The sequence below is a fragment of the Cebus imitator genome, unplaced genomic scaffold, assembly GCF_001604975.1.
Source record: "Cebus imitator isolate Cc_AM_T3 unplaced genomic scaffold, Cebus_imitator-1.0 Scaffold39, whole genome shotgun sequence".
NCBI classification, from domain to species: domain Eukaryota; kingdom Metazoa; phylum Chordata; class Mammalia; order Primates; family Cebidae; genus Cebus; species Cebus imitator.
The window spans coordinates 7250650-7266639 of NW_016107354.1; the positions used below are offsets into that span (position 1 = coordinate 7250650).

Here is a 15990-nt window from a genome sequence, read left to right on the forward strand (position 1 = left end):
CAGCCAGAGCAGTGTACATGTACATGTCCAGATTCTGAGAGACAAACAGCAGATGAAGCCAACTGAGTCATATCTGCCTGGACTCCTCCTCCTCCTCCTAGCCACTATAAGGAGCTCCAGACTGGCCTGCCTTCCTATAGTTTGTCGGTCTGTCTCTTTTTCTCTCTCCCTAATCCATCATTTGTCACAAGCATGATTCTTTTGCAGCATTTGGGCTACATCTTACCTCCCATAGGTAGGTACTATATCCATAGTGCTTTTGCTAAATGAATTCATTTGTGAAATGAGTGAACCAGGAACACCTTAAGGCCTTTAAGAGGCTGCCATTACAATGCATCTTGACATCTGTCTCATTTCCACATGCATTTGCCCAAGCTTTTTCCTAACCTACTATTTAGCTACTTCTCTTCTCCATCAATATTTGGAATGAGCAAATAGTATTCATGCACTCCTGACGCTGTATTTTGATTATTTGCTAATGCCTCCATTCCTACCGTCTTTCTGTCTGTCTCTTACTCTGTTTCCCCAGTCCATCATCCTTTACCACAAACATGGTTCTTTTGCAGCCTTTGGGCTAAATCTCACCTCTCAGACCTAGTACAAGTTGACTTCTTCAGTCCCGTCTCTCATAATGCACCCCATGCAACCAGTACTGCAGGCGCACAGAACCATGTTCTTTAATATCAGCAAGCCTTTGCCCACACCGTCACCCCTGCCTGGAACACCTCCCTCTCCCACCCCTGCCTTTTCTGCCTGATGAAACCACACTCATCCTCAAATACCACATCCACAGTGAGCCTCCTCTCCTTGACTGTAGTGTCAATTGTGGTTCCTCTGTGCTCTTCTAAGGCCCGGGACTCCTCTCGCCTCCCTTAAAAGCAGGGCCATGTCTTAGTCGCCTTGGCACTCCTGTTGCTGTCACATGGCCTAGCACACACTAGACTCTCAACTGGGTGAGTGAATAAGTCACTGTGGACACTGGAGCATGAGTTGAGTTGGGAGCAAATTCTCATGACTTCCCAGGGTTGGCTGCAAGCTAACATATGTACTTCACTATGCTTGACAGGGAAGCTGGATCGGGCAGGAAAGCAAAAAAGGATCCTGAAGAAACGAGACCCTTTTCGCTACTGCTCCTCTGCAAGCCTCGAACAGAGCCGGGAGCTGGGACCTGGGCTGCCTGTTGGAGAGTAAGTGTTGATGAGGACAGAGTTGTGAGGACCCACGCGATGGCTCTGGGAGGAGGCAGGTGTGTGTGAGTCACGGCCACAGCGGCTGCTGGCCTTTGGACTATCAGGCTAGCTACGCTTTCTTCATGATACTCTTGTGCCCTTCTCTTTGAGCACATGGTGGGAAACCCATGCACTTGAGCACCCAGGTGCACATCCCACTTCTGCCGTTTAACAGCTGGGTGGCCTTAGGCAACTTGCTTCACCTCAGTTTCCTTATCTGATAAATGAAGATATAATAATATCTACTGCACAGAGTTTGGTGCAGACTGACTGTGATGGTGAAGTGTCTGGCCTGTAAGAATTGCTTAGGCAGGAACAGAAAACCAAATGCCACATGTTCTCACTCATAAGTGGGAGTTGAACAATGAGAACACATGGACATAGGGAGGCAAGCATCATACACTGGGTCTGTCGGGGGTTGGGGGCAAGGGGAGGGAGAGCATTAGGACAAATACCTAACGAATGAGGGGCTTAAAACCTAGATGATGGGTTGATAGGTGCAGCAAACCACCATGGCACAGGTATACCTATGTAACAGACCTGCACACTCTGCACATGTATCCCAGAACCCAAAATAAAATTAAAAAATAGAAGTGCTTAGGGTCTTTTGCTCTGGAGAGGCTCCTTGTGTTCCCTGGGTTGGGGCAGAGGCTTCCAAAGAGAGAGATGGCAGCAGTCAGACCCTTAGGGTTGGCACAGCTTGGAGAAGAGATGGGGCCCGAGGCAAGGCAGAGCTGAGCCCCTGCCAGTCATGCCTGCTGCATCTGCAGAGGACAAGGAGAGGTGCTGAGGCTGGCACGATGCCACATGAGGGCAAGAGGGTGGGGGAGGAGGTAAAGAAAGCAGGGCAAAGGGACCAGGTTCAGAGTGGGTTTTGACATCCATGCTGAGCAGGGGAAGGCAGAGGCAGCTCCAGTCTCTGAGCCCTGCAATCATTCTGGAAAAGCCCTGCCCTGGAAGAGTGCCCAGATCCAGCCTGACCGCTACATGGAGCTTGGACAATACCCCTTAGGATTAGGCCCTGGGTGCCCAGCAGTGGCCAGGCTTGAGGGAAAGAACATGGGCAGAGTCTCTGCTCCAGACACTGACCAGGAAGTCACCCAACCTCTCTGAGCCTCCGTTTCTGCTTCTGTGAAATGAGGTAACAACACTCCCCTCCTAAACTTAGTAGGAGGCTTGATGAGATCATGTTGACAATGCACTTAGCAAAGGGCACGGTCCATAGCAGGTGCCCGATAAATACTGGTTACTTTCTTCAGCTCACAGTGCACTGGGGACTCTTGTCTTCTTGCTGTAGACATGCAGTCAGACAACAGAAAGGGCTCCTCCCTCCAAAAGCTGAAGATGCAGTCGGAATAAGACAAAATGATCTCAAACCTAATACCTGGACCTTCCCAGCCAGGATATGTTGAGAAATCTCCCAAGTAAGATGGCAAATGGAGGCAAAGACCCCTCTGCCCACGAAGACATCACAGTCCCCCATGGTAGGTGATGGGAAACCCAAGGGGCTATGCCAGCCCATAGCCCCACTGAGGAGGGACATTTGTCACCTTTTGGGTACACGATTCAGGGACATCTTAGAAATGCAAGAAATGGGGGTGCATACTGATACTCAGACATTGGGCCTAAAGTCTTTCTCCCTGCTCGGTTCTGCATTCATGCTTATGAAACACCTGACACCTTGAATAATTTTCCCCTAGAAATGATAGGCAGGGAAAGCTTGCCCTTCCACTGATTGGCTGCAACTTTTATTCCTAAATAAGTGCTACAAAGACCAAAGATCCCTTTTTCCCTTGGCTACGGGAGGGCACAGAGCTGGCTGTAGTTGTCATCCGCCCGGGTTTCTGAACATCTTTTTACTCTCTTCATTTCTCAGCTCCTATTTTCTTACCTTTTTAAAGGGTTTTATTTTACATGAATCTTATTTTATTTTATTTTTATTACTATTATTATTTTTTGGAGACAGAGTCTGTCTCTATCGCCAGGCTTGAGTGCAGTGGCGCGATCCCAGCTCACTGTAACTTCTGTTTTCTGGTTTCAGGCGATTCTCCTGCCTCAGCCTCCCAAGTAACTGGGACTACAGGCACATACCACCACGCCCGGCTAATTTTTTGTACTTTTAGTAGAGATGGGGTTTCACCATGTTGGCCAGGATGGGCTCAATCTCTTGACCTCATGATCTGCCCGCCTCGGCCTCCCAAAGTGCTATGATTACAGGCGTGAGCCACCACGCCCAGCATCTTTTTTTTTTTTTTTTTTTTAAATTATGCTTTAAGTTCTGGGATACATGCGCAGAACGTGCAGGTTTGTTACATAGGCATACACATGCCATGGTGGTTTGTGGCACTCATCAATCTGTCATCTACATTAGGTATTTCTCCTAATGCTGTCCCTCCCCTAGCCCTCCACCCCCCAACAGGCCCTGGTGTGTGATGTTCCCCTCCCTGTGTCTATATGTTCTCATTGTTCAACTCCCACTTATGAGTGAGAACATTTGGTGCTTGGTTCTCTGTTTCTGTTTTAGTTTGCTGAGAACGATGGTTTCCAGCTTCATCTATGTCCCTACAAAGGACACAAACTCATCCTTTTTATGGCTGCATAGTATTCCATGGTGTATATGTGCCACATTTTCTTTATCCAGTCTATCATTGATGGAGATTTGAGTTGGTTCCAAGTCTTTGCTGTTGTGAATAGTGCTGCAGTAAATATATGTGTGCATGTGTCTTTATAGTAGAATGATTTATAATCCTTTGGGCATATACCCAGTAATGGAATTACTGGGTCAAATGGTATTTCTGGTTCTAGATCCTTGAGGAATCACCACACTGTCTTCTACAATGGTTGAACTAATTTGTACTCCCACCAACTGTGTAAAAAAAAATGTACCTATTTCTCCATATCTTCTCCAGCATCGGTTTCCTGACTTTTTAATGATCGTCATTCTAACTGGCGTGAGATGGTATCTCACTGTGGTTTTGATTTTTACACGCATCTTTTATCAACTAGTTTCAAGTGCTTCTTGGAAGTAGGTGGGTATAAATAATAGATTCATGATTGACTCAGCCTGGGGTTCTGGCTCTTTAATTAAGACAGTGATCTTTCCCCAGAAACCAACATTTATTGGTTATATCTGGATCCTCAGAACACCCACTGATGGTGTGTGTGTGTCAGTGCAGCTCATGACCAAGCTGGAAACCAATGCTGGTGCTGCAATTTCCCACACTGGGAAATTACTACTGTGCAGCTGAGTAACCATGGGATTAGAGTCAGACAGAACTCAGTTTCAATTCCAGCTCTGCCACTTATTAGTTGTGTGAATTAGGGCAAATAGTTTAACCTTCCTCTATAAATGAGAATTGAGAACAGTATGGACCTTGCTGGTTACCATAAAAATTAAATGAAATAATGCATGCAAAGGACTTAGCAAAGAACCTGCTCATAGTAACGATGATGATGAGAATAACAATTAGCAGTGTTTGTTGAGTCCTCACTGAACACACAGTGGCCATTGCAATAAAAGCGTGTGCATCCTCAACTGAGAAGGATGGTTGAAAGGAGTTCCCCTCTGCCGAGCCCTGAGGATGCATCTATTACCTGCTCCAGAAGACAGACCCCGAGACCTTCTGCATCTCCCCCAGTGCAGCTAGAAGGAGCGAGGACTTGCCACAGCCCACCTGCCCTACGATCATGGTCAGTTGACCTGCAGGGAGGGAGGGTGGCAGATGGGAGTGGGACCAGGGGAAGTCTGAACAACCATCGCCCAGAAAGACAGACAGACAGATGCACCCAACCTTGGGGCCCCTGTTTTCTTTCCTCCTACCTAGAATCCCCAACAAGTCCTCTCCCTCTTTAAGCCTTTCTTTCTGGAAATTAACATCCTCCTCTGGCTCCTCGGGTCCTTCCTCCTCTCAGATTTCCTGCCCCACCGCCCTTCCTAAGCACTTGCTTCTCCCTGCCCACTCTCCCAGTGTGAGCCCAGCTCCTTGTGATCCCAAGAAATGCTATCCCGGGTGCCACCTCCAACCCACCTCCATTTGCATATGGCCGCCTCTGCCAGAGGTCCTCCTGCCTCATGGCCTCTGGGACCTTGCCCATTCTCAGAAACCCCACCTCTTCCACTATCTTCTTTGGCTACCCACATCTGATCTTTCTGTGCATTTCCTATACTGCCTGCAATGGATGGTTTGAAATTAAGGCTGGCAGTTTTACCCTGTCTTTAGTGCTGCACTCCCACCTTGCACACGGAAGCCTCTAGAATGTAGCCCACCCCTTCTCTAGTATACCCAGGGCACCCACCAAGAATGAGCACAGAGCAGGGACTCAATAAGTGTGGCTTTGTCTTCTTATCTCCATGTTATTCAGTGGGACATGGTGAGGGGTGTGCTGGAGGGGTGGACTGGGCCATACCTCGGGGGATACGAATGGTGATGTTGGACAGTGTGGGGATTCCATCTGGGGTCCACGTGAAGTAGCCTCCCATGATCTTCATTGGCCATGCCCCACAGCCCAGGAGAGAACAGAAAAGCAGCTCATTCCCACTGTGAGTAGTCTCTGGCCTCTCCTCCTCCATGAAAGCCAAAAGACACTGATTCCAGGCCCTGGATCGCTTCTAGAGCAAGGAAGTGGGAGACTGGCCTTCTCATGTTGACCCCTGCCTAAGGCTGGGGGTCCCCCCACTTGGTTGTCCCTGGTTTCTGGATTCCTATGGACTCTACCAGTGGGCAGGGTTCCCTCTGCAGAGGACTCTCAGCATATAGCTCTCAGGCCTTCCAGGTGAGCTCCCTCTGGGAGCTGGTGCTGGGTGGCCAGGCACGGGGCAGCAGGGTCTAGGACTCACCTGGACACAGCAGTTTTCAGCATCGCCATCTGTGCTGGGGACCAGGCTCTGCAGGGGGCCTGTGAGTCCCCGACAGTCCTCCCGGGCTGGACGCTTCCGGTTCACAACCTTGAGGGGCTGGGGGTGGTTTGAAGGTGAACCCACTGGGCTGGGAGCTGTGTAGGTAAGGGAGCCCCTCTTCCTGGGAAAAAAGGCAGAAGTCCGACACAGGGGGGCCGAGTTTCCGGCCTTAGAGGGCCATGCTGGGAGTAGCAAGGGGAGGCCGGGCACTCACCACTGCCTGGTACTTGCTGGCTGGGCCCTGGGGCGTGGGCTCACGGGGGGCACACTGCTCCTCGCGGATCTCTGCACTGGACAGGAACTCACTGAGCTTTTGCACGCTGCACGGGAAGCACAGAGACGCCCCTCACCCCTGCCAGGGGCAGAGGGGAGGGGAGAGGGTGCGGCCTGAGAGAGAGCTCTGAGAAGCCTCTTGGGCCTGAAGTGTAGTTCCACAAAGCCCACACTGAAGGGGGCAGACCAGTGAGCACTCCCATGGGGGCAGGTAACTGGTGTTACCAGGGTTTGCTAGGGTTGACCAGTCAGCTGGAGTAGGTAGGGGTCTGGATTAGAGGTGGAATTGGTTAATTTTAGGGTTGGTTTAATGTTGAAGCTGATTAGTCTGAGTTATTAGACTGAAGGATGGTTGACGTTGGGTTGGTCAGGGTTAAGGTTAGTTAGGACTAAGATTGGTTAAGAATCAATAGCTAATATTTTGTGAGCACGCACTATATGCCAGACACTGTGTTAACTGCTTTGTAGCATTATGCAATCAAATCCCCATAACAGCCTCCTGGGGGAGGTGTCATTACTCATGGGGGAGGCAGCTAGTCCCACCCGCTTCTCTGTCTCGATTTCCCTGTGGGTCCGAGGAGGCACTGGAAGCTTTACTCTTCCAGCTCTTTCTCTCCCATCCTGGAGGTATGAAAGCTTTCTGGGAAGCTCAGGATTGTTTGTATTCTCCTTTCTTCTCTTCTGTAAATATCCAATAAGCTTGGGGCAGACAAGCCATCCTACCCTCAAGACAAGGTTATTCTGGGGCTGTAAGTGAGCTGTGGCCTGGAGTCACCCTTTCTGTGTGCCACCCCCTAGATGGGAGGGGCGGACCGCCAGGCTCTGCCCTTGTCTCCTGTCCAGCCTTCCTCCCCAGCAGGCAGCGACTGGGAAGGGTGGAGCTGGCCCTCATCTCCTGGGTGAAGCTTCAGGTAGTGTCCCGAGCCCACCTTCAGCCAGAGCCTGAGTTTCCTCACTGAAAAGGCCTCTGCTAGTCTGGTGTTCCGTTCCTGGAAACAGTGGGATCCAGAGTGTTTGAAAATGTGAATGCTTTGGGATCAGTGCAACAGTTTCCTGGCAGGTGCAGCATTCTTGAATCTGTGGTTTCTACACAGAATCGTAGGGCTGGAAACTGGGTGGCGGGAGGTGGGTGATCATCAGACCCCGCAAGGCCACGGCCAAGAAACTGACTCAGCACAGACAATCATGGAAATGGGAGCTAATCCCTGTTCAACCAACAACTCCTTTGTCAGTGCTCCTTAGAGCATAATTCTGCTGAGTTATACCCCATTCCATCTTTGAACCCATGCCAGAGCCTCCCCATGCAAGCTACCCCCTCTATCAGCTATTTAATTCCAACAACTACTCCTTCCTTCCAGCTTCCCAGAACCTGCCAGGGTCCCATGAGACAGGGGTGTCATCTTCCTCAAGGCTGAAGACACAGAGAACATTTGTTACTGACTGGTCCTCTGGCCATGGGTAAGGACAAGCCAGTCCTCCACAAAGGCATGACAAGTTCTTGCTTTCAAGGAGCCAGAGCTATTTCAGAGGAGGTCTTCACACTCCAGATATGGCATTTCCCAGCCCTAGCCTCAGCCTTCTACCTTCAAGCTTTCATTCCCAAGAGGGCAATGCCTCTGGGACAGAGGCAGAGTCCCCATGAGGCTCTAGAGCCCAGAAGCGGGAGCCTCCAAGAGCTGTGGGCCAATCTGAGCAGGACCCAGCGCTTGGGGGAAGCTGTTTCACTGTCCGAGGCGGAGGTCTCGGGGCTGTGGGAAGGGTAGGGTATGCTCAGCCTGGGCAAGACAGACACAGTGGATGCCTTCCGATATCCAAGGTGCTGCCACGTGGGGAAGGGATGGCCTCATTCTGGCTGGCTCAGGAGGGCACAGTTAGGACCAGTGGGTAGAATTTAGGAAGATTCCACATTTGGCTCAACATTATTATTATTTTTTTTTAGTTGCCGTGGAAGTGACAGTGAATCCCCTCTCCTGGGAGGTATGTAAGCAAGTCCTTGCTTAGGGATGGTGAGCTGGAAAACCATACAGGACAATGTCCCTCTGACCAACCAGGACCAGCTGCATCGAGGCCCAGCAATGGGGGTGTGTCCTGGGACCAAATAACTACGGATTGGCAGTCACTCAAGCAAGCCCTGAGGCTGACACAGGAGCTGCCCGCCCAGTGCCCTGACCCGGACCCTCCCCTCACCTCACTAGAGCTTTGACGGTGGATCGGACCACGCTGGACAGCAGGAACAGCGGTGTGACCAAGATGTGGAAGAGGGAGGCAAAGGCCACGGACGGCGAGAAGTCGGCCTCTTTGAAGAAGCTGACGTGGCCCATGAAGGTCTGTGGACAGAGGCACAAGTGAGGCCGGGGTGGCCCAGGGTGTGGGCCCCTCCCACACTGGAACTGCTCAGCCCTGGAAGGGAAACGAGAGGGCTGGCAGGGAGGGGGCTCCGAAAAGGACCTTTCAGTTGGAGACACCCTCATCAACCCCACAGTCATCTCACAGAAGCTTCCCCAACAAGTTCAGGACTTCAAGCTGGAGAGCAGGAGCTGCTTCCTCCCCGTCCTGCCCAGTCTTGGCCAGGAATGAGCAGGGAGGAGACCCCAGGTTAGGTCAGCACTGCCCTCTCCTCAGACAGCAGGCGGGGTGCTCATCTCCCTAGTCCTCATCGGGAAACCGTAAACACAGTGATTACGAAACCATCATCTCATGGCTCAGGGCTTTGCCCCAGCCACCTGGCAGGCTCAGTGGCCTGTTACCCACAGTTCCCGAAGAGCCAGGCCAGGAACCAGCTCAATAAATCACATTGGAAGTGAATTCCCAAGCGTGCCGGAGAGGCTGTGAACTCTACACAGCTCAGGGACACCGGTCCGGGGGGAAAAAAATAGATCTTTTTAAGGAACTGCAGCCATCACAGAAGGCGGAGATGCGAGGCTGAGTGAGGGGGCTGCAGGCTCGCGGGAGCCCAGGCCTTTCTGTAGGAGCACGCTGCCTGCCCCCAGTGGCTGAGTTCACACACAGCTTTTATCAAAATTGCTTTAGAAAGCCACCATTGCACTATCTAATGGCATGGAGAATTGCGTGTGGCATGTTCTTAAATTTAAAAGAGCAGGTTACAAAACTGCATGCGCAGCACATTCCTATTTTTATAGAAAATGACATCTCATAGGCCTTAAAAAAAGACTGGAAAAAAACACATTAGACATGTTACCAGTGGGATTATGGGTGATTTAAATTTTCTTTGTGCTTTCTGTTCTGGATTTCCCATCATTTCTACAACACACATGCTTTACTTTAAAAATTAAAAACCTGGATAGCTATTTTTTAAAAGTAATTTCTCTAAATACTAAGCCTTGGGTCTTTTTTTTTTTTTTTTTTTTGAGACGGAGTTTCACTCTTGTTACCCAGGCTGGAGTGCAATGGCGCGATCTCGGCTCACCACAACCTCCACCTCCTGGGTTCAGGAGATTCTCCTGCCTCAGCCTCCCGAGTAGGTGGGATTACAGGCATGTGCCACCATGCCCAGCTAATTTTTGTATTTTCAGTACAGACGGAATTTCACCATGTTGGCCAGGATGATCTCGATCTCCTGACCTCGTGATCTGTCTGCCTTAGCCTCCCAAAGTGCTGGGATTACAGGCGTGAGCCACCCCACCCAGCCTAACCCTTGGGTCTTCCATGCCGGGAGGTAGAGGCCCCTGTCCGGCTAGAGTTGGGGAGGGGCCACACCCTCTATAAATTTCCAATCCTGTTTGCAGTCTGGCTGTGGAGCCTGCCTTCTGAGGCCCCTGTGTAGAAAGGCCAAGCCTTGGTGGCCTCTCACTGCAGATGTCCTCCCCCTCCACCCACCCCGAGAGAAGGAGAGAAGATCCACTTACTATGAGAACAGCTGCAATGGGGATGGCCGTGTTCATGAAAACTGCGGAGGAAGCACAGGGATGAGCTCAGTGGGAGGAACGTGACAGCTACACATGGAGACGCCCAGGGTGGCCAGAGGCAGCACAGCCCAGCGGGGACAGCCTGCAGGGCAAAGTGCCGGTAGGCTAGGGGCAGAACACTAGCCCTGTGGCACCTCCAGGTCCTCACCCCATTTCCCTCAAGACTCTTGTCCCAGGTCTCCAGGTCCCCGACTCTAGGGCTTAAGCCATTAAGTCACTCTGTGTGGACAGAGTGAAGTTAGCCCCATGGGAAAGTGGTGGGAGAAGGAGAGTTGGCCGTCTGTGGCCAACTGTGAGGTCAGGAGCACATGTTTCCGGGGGCACCAAGCTGCTACTCCTTCCTCTGCCTTTGGCTCTTGTGTCTCCCCAAGCTGGGTTCTCTGTGAAGCTTAGAGGCTTCCTAATCTCCCATGGCTCTTGAGAAAATTTCAAACTCCTTCACATTGAGGTATTAGTAACTAAGGACGGCTTAAAGCAGGATGTCCCTTAGAGTCTGTGTGCAGGTGGGGCAGGTTTGCTGCAACAGAGTCCCCCTCCTTATTGTGTTAAATGTGTGGCCTTTAGATCAGTCATAAGGACTCCAGGAAGCAAAGAGAGTGGGACTTGATGTCAGAGAAGGGCAGAATCCCTGTTACTTATAAGTTGTATAACCTAGGGCATGTCATTTACCTTCCCCCTGCCTCAGTTTCCTCATCTGAGTTTTGTAAATGATAAATACTTGTTCATATACCCCAGCTCTTTCCAAGGTCAGAGGAGATAACACGAGTAACAGGCTCTGTGAGCCCTGGGTGCTGTCTAGACATCATACCTCATGGGCTACTAGCTTAGCCCTGCTGCACACATCACCCCTCCTCTGGCCTAGAGTGTGAAATGCTCAACAGTCCCCCTACCCTAGACCTACATTTCCAGAGACAGCAGCCCCCCCAGGGCATAAAAGATAATCATGCCAGCTGACACCTTCCCACCCCATCCTTCTTTCATGGATCCTCTTTCAGGGTATCCCAGAAAAGAGTCTGGTTCTGCCATTAGCCAAATTAAAACAGAGGGACCAGGAGTCAGTAGCCAGAAGCCAGAGGCCAGGACTCTGCCTGTGCACATGGCCCCTGTCTAATGAATGGCGAAGTCTTTGACACTCTGAAGAAGTCCAGATGGTCAATACCATTCCAAGAAGCTGACTGCCCATTTACTCCAAGAATCCTGCAGCAGCCAGTATATACAAAGCATTGTACGTCAGAGATGTGGTCCCCAACTTCAGGGAACTCCAATGGGGTGGAAGGACATGGCCTCTGCCCTCAGGGGATTCCCCAACTGAAGAAGGAGACAGGAACAACAATGCTCCCAGGAAGTTCCAGGTATGATGGGGAGACAGAAAACATGCCCCTTAGGAATGCTCAAGCAGATGGGAAGGACATTGTCTCCAACCTTAGGGAATTTCTAATCTGATGAGGAAGGCAAGGCCCCTGCCGTTGGAGAGGTCTCAGTCTCATGGAAGATGTATGGCTGGAGCCCTGGCAGATGGCAAATTTCTCTGCCCATAAGGCTTTTAGTCAATACCAACATCATAAGTGACTGTGCTTTAACTGCTCTTCCTTATGAAGGCTGGATGGTTTCCAGGTGCCCGCCACCATGCCACGGCCCTCCCTCACCATTTCCGGCAGGAGAGTATATTATTGGTGTTCCCACAGCATAAGGGACCCAGATCTGGGACATAGGACATAGTGCAGCCGTTACTGGCTGTGGGGAGAGGGAGGAGGATGCCGATCAGACCTTGACCATCCATTACCAACCATATAGTTCTAAATGCGAGGTAGCATTGCCCCTCCCCTGCAGGGCCAGTCACTCCAACGAGCAACTGGGAGGGCAGGGGCCTCTCCTTTGCTCCTCCTGGCCCATCCCCATAAATAACCAATAAGGAGGCAGTCCTGTGAACCATCCCTCAGCCCCCACTCCAGGCCAAGACCCCTCCTTCACATTCTGGGGCTTGACTCCCAGCCAAAGCATAGGCTGGGTGTTGGATTATAAATTGCTACAACACTCTTGGAAAGCAATCTGGTGCTTTGTAGCTAGAGCCACACAGAAGTTCAGACCTTCTGATCCTATAATCCGTCTCCAGGGAATTTATCCTGAGTAATCGTTCAAGAGCAGCACAAAGCCATCAGCAAGATGGTATTAGCTGCAGCTAACACAAAATTCAATAAAACAAAACCACAACCACAGCAACAGCAACAAACCACCCCAAACAAAATGTCCAACGAGAGGGGCTGTCTTAGTAAATGATGATGCATCAGCTGTGGGGGAGATTTTGCAGTCAGAAAATGTGATAATTGACACTTCATTCTACTGCATACTTTCCCTGGTCATGATTTTTTTAATTTAACTTTTTTCAATTTTATTGTCTTTATTTTTGTAGCTGCCTGAACTCCTTTGAGGAATGAGACAAGCTATAAATAAATTTAAAAATGAACATCCCAAAGCTGATGCAGCAACATGGAGTATGCTTCTGATATAATTAGCTTCTGCCCAGTTCTGGGTGTTGTATGGAGACACTAAAGAATGACAATGTGATTCTCCATTTCTTTTACCCTCCCCTTGAAGGATGGCCTTTGTGCAGAGAGTTCTGGGTCTTTAAGGCTGGGGCTGGGAGAGTAGAATCATCAGCTGCTTGTATTTTAAAGGTCTCTCTGAAGACCGTCTTTTTGGGCTCTGGGGTGGCTGTGGCTGGACCTGGGAGGTCTGGGAGTGCTACAGGCTCTGGCACCTCTCTGAGCACAGTAGTTGGTTCTGTGCCCTAGTTGGGAGTGAGACAGGAAGGCAGGGAGCTGGGCATACAGCTGTCATGGGTTGAAGATCTGAGGCCTTTGCCCTCATTTTCCTGAACCACATAAAGTTCTATAAGGTTCCAAGGTAGTGGGGCGGCGGGGGGAATATGGTCAAGAATAGATTTCTGTCCAACTCTGGCTCAAGGTGAGCGACTCACCTTGACTTGATTTAGAAGAAAAACAAAAACAAAAAGAACGTGATAGTGCTCAGATCTTGAATGTTAAGGAGGAAGAACTGTTAAATAATGGCAAGTGAAACAGGATTATAAAACCACCTTCTTGTGTAAGTGTGATGCAGTTATGGAAAAGTTTAGTTGCATGTAGGCTGGCCTGAAAGGCTGCCATCAAAACTGAAAGCCTTCTGCAATAGTGTAGAGACGTGGGTATTTTTTAGAAAATCCTGTCCAAAAATAGCCCTTAAGGCTTATCCATTCAAGGCCAGGTGCGGTGGCTCATGCCTGTAATCCCAGCACTTTGGGAAACCGAGGTGGGCAGATCACCTGAGGTCAGGAGGTCGAGACCAGCCTGGCCAAAATAGTGAAACCCCATCTCTACTAAAAATGTAAAAAAATTAGCTGGGCGTGGTGGTGGGCACCTGTAATCCCAGCTACTCCAGAGGCTGAGTCAGGAGAATCAGTTGAACTCAGGAGGCGGAGGTTGCAATGAGCTGAGATGGCGCCATTGTACTCTAGTCTGGGCAACAAGCACAAAACTCTGTCTCAAAAAAAAAAAAAAAAAAAAAAAAAAAAGACTTTTCCATTCAAAAAGGGTCTCCCTGTTCCAGGCCTTGTGCTGGGTTCTGGGGGCTACAATAGTAAACAATTGTGTCAGCTTTTCATACCCCCAAACCCTGCCCGAAACAAAAAAACATAAAACAAAGCAACAAATCAACAAACCAGAGCTGGGATCAGATCACCCACTCCCCCTGGCTTTGCCTAACGAATGCTGTCTGGCCCTTATGGGCGCCAACCTGGCATTGCAATAGTAGGAGCTTTTCATTTCCAAAGCACTGATACATGTTTCAGAAGCTTTGTGTCAGAGAGGCCCAGCCAGCCATTTGTACCTCTGATTAACTTCAGCTTTGTTGCCTGTGCAGGGCCAGGGGAGGAGCCGGCAGGCTCACAGCTTGGGCCTAATTACAAGATGCACCTGCAGGAGGGGAAATGTATTTTGAAGTGCACAGGGCTATTTCCTATTCAGTCCAATAGTCAGTGCAGTCAACAGAGGGGGAAGGAAATCAGGTTAACGGTGTCTGTTGCTGGCAGCTGAGGAAGTGTGGCAGGAGGCATCTCAGTCAGACTGACTTCTACCTCCTTAATTGATGGGTGCCCTGGCTCTCTCTCAGCCCCACTCCCCACCAAGCCAGGCCAGAATATGCATAAGCAGCCCACTGTGGCTGCACCAACTGGCAGAAGCGGGGGTAGATATTGAAGAATTTCAGGCCTGGGAAGGTGGCTTATGCTTGTAATCCCAGCACTTTGGGAGGCCGAGGTGGGTGGAACACCTGAGGTCAGGAGCTTGAGACCATCCTGGCCAACATGGCGAAACCCTGTCTCTACTAAAAATACAAAAATATATATACATCCAGGTATGGTGGCAGGCACCTGTAGTCCCAGCTACTCAAGACGCTGAGAATTGCTTGAACCTGGGAGGCAGAGGTTGTAATAAGCCCAGATGGCGCCACTACACTCCAGCCTGGGTGACAGAGTGAGACTCTGTCTCGAGAACAACAACAACAACAATAATAAAAAGAATTTCAGAATGCTGGGGAAGGAAAGGGGACCAGGTGTACTGGTCATGTTGTTTCTCTCCGCTGCCTGTTCTGAGGTAGGGCCTCTACTGAGGAGGACAGAGTCCTCTCCCACTGCATCCCAAGGCCTGGCACACGGAAGGTGAGCAGGAAATACTTGTTTAAAACAAAAAGTGAATGGAAGAAACAAAAAGACCCAGGACCAGGTAAGGAACAGAACAGAGAAAGAGGGCCACCTGCAACTGACCCTGTGGCTCTGACCACATGCACAGCCACTATTCATGGGCATGGTCAGTCTCCTACAAGACTGGGAAGGCCAGGGCCATGCCTGCTTCCTCTTTAACATCCAGGACCTCCACAGAGCCTGGCACAGGGAAAGGGCTCTGGAATGGGTGTCGCACAAAGGACAGAATGAACTGACAGCATATCGAGTGTTTGCTTCATAGGACCGAGGACCCCTTTGTCACCTCTACGCTTGTTCCCAGATACAGAGGAACCACCTAGAGCTATGCTGCTTCTGCAAGGTAAAAAGGATTGAACTGACTTCCGAAGGAAGAGACCACAGCACTTGTCTCCAGCTTCTTCCCGCTTTGTCTTCTACTCATTGAAATCCCACTGTCTTGCAAGATACAGCCCACATCTCCCCTACATGAATCTCTGGGTGAACATTTTTTTCCTGCAGGAGCAGCATAACTCTAGGTGGTTTCTCTGTATCTGAGGACAAGCTCTGTAGAGATGACAAAGGGGTCTTCGGTCCTATCAGGCAACCACTCGATACGCTGCCAGTTCGTTCTGTCCAGCCCTCATGGACATCCTTCTCTGTGCTTTGCCTTTTACTGTGGAAGACCTCACTGAGACATTTCAATTCACCGAGAGTCAGTTCTCTCTGCTGTAAAATGGGACAATAGAGCAACACACCTCACCAAGCTGTTATAAGGATTAAATGCAATCATGCTCGCCTAGGCAGCCAGCACGGACCTGACCACACAGTTCTGTTCTCGCTGCCACACTGTTCTGTGCACGTTAGCTCTGACTTCTCAGTAGAGCGTAAACTCCTTGAGAAGGGGGAGCACATCTTTTTTTTTTTTTTTTTTTT

General features: G+C 50.2%; 1 protein-coding gene across 1 annotated transcript in view; it reads right to left on the reverse strand.

Annotated features, from left to right (window-relative positions):
* ABCC8 (ATP binding cassette subfamily C member 8) overlaps window positions 1-15990 on the reverse strand; it is an 83476-nt gene that overhangs the window by 29183 nt on the left and 38303 nt on the right. Inside the window, 7 exon segments of the mRNA XM_037737524.1 lie at window positions 4824-4929; window positions 5637-5712; window positions 6067-6205; window positions 6207-6247; window positions 6341-6446; window positions 8587-8726; window positions 10266-10306. Of these exon segments, the coding sequence (XP_037593452.1) occupies window positions 4824-4929; window positions 5637-5712; window positions 6067-6205; window positions 6207-6247; window positions 6341-6446; window positions 8587-8726; window positions 10266-10306 (649 nt within the window).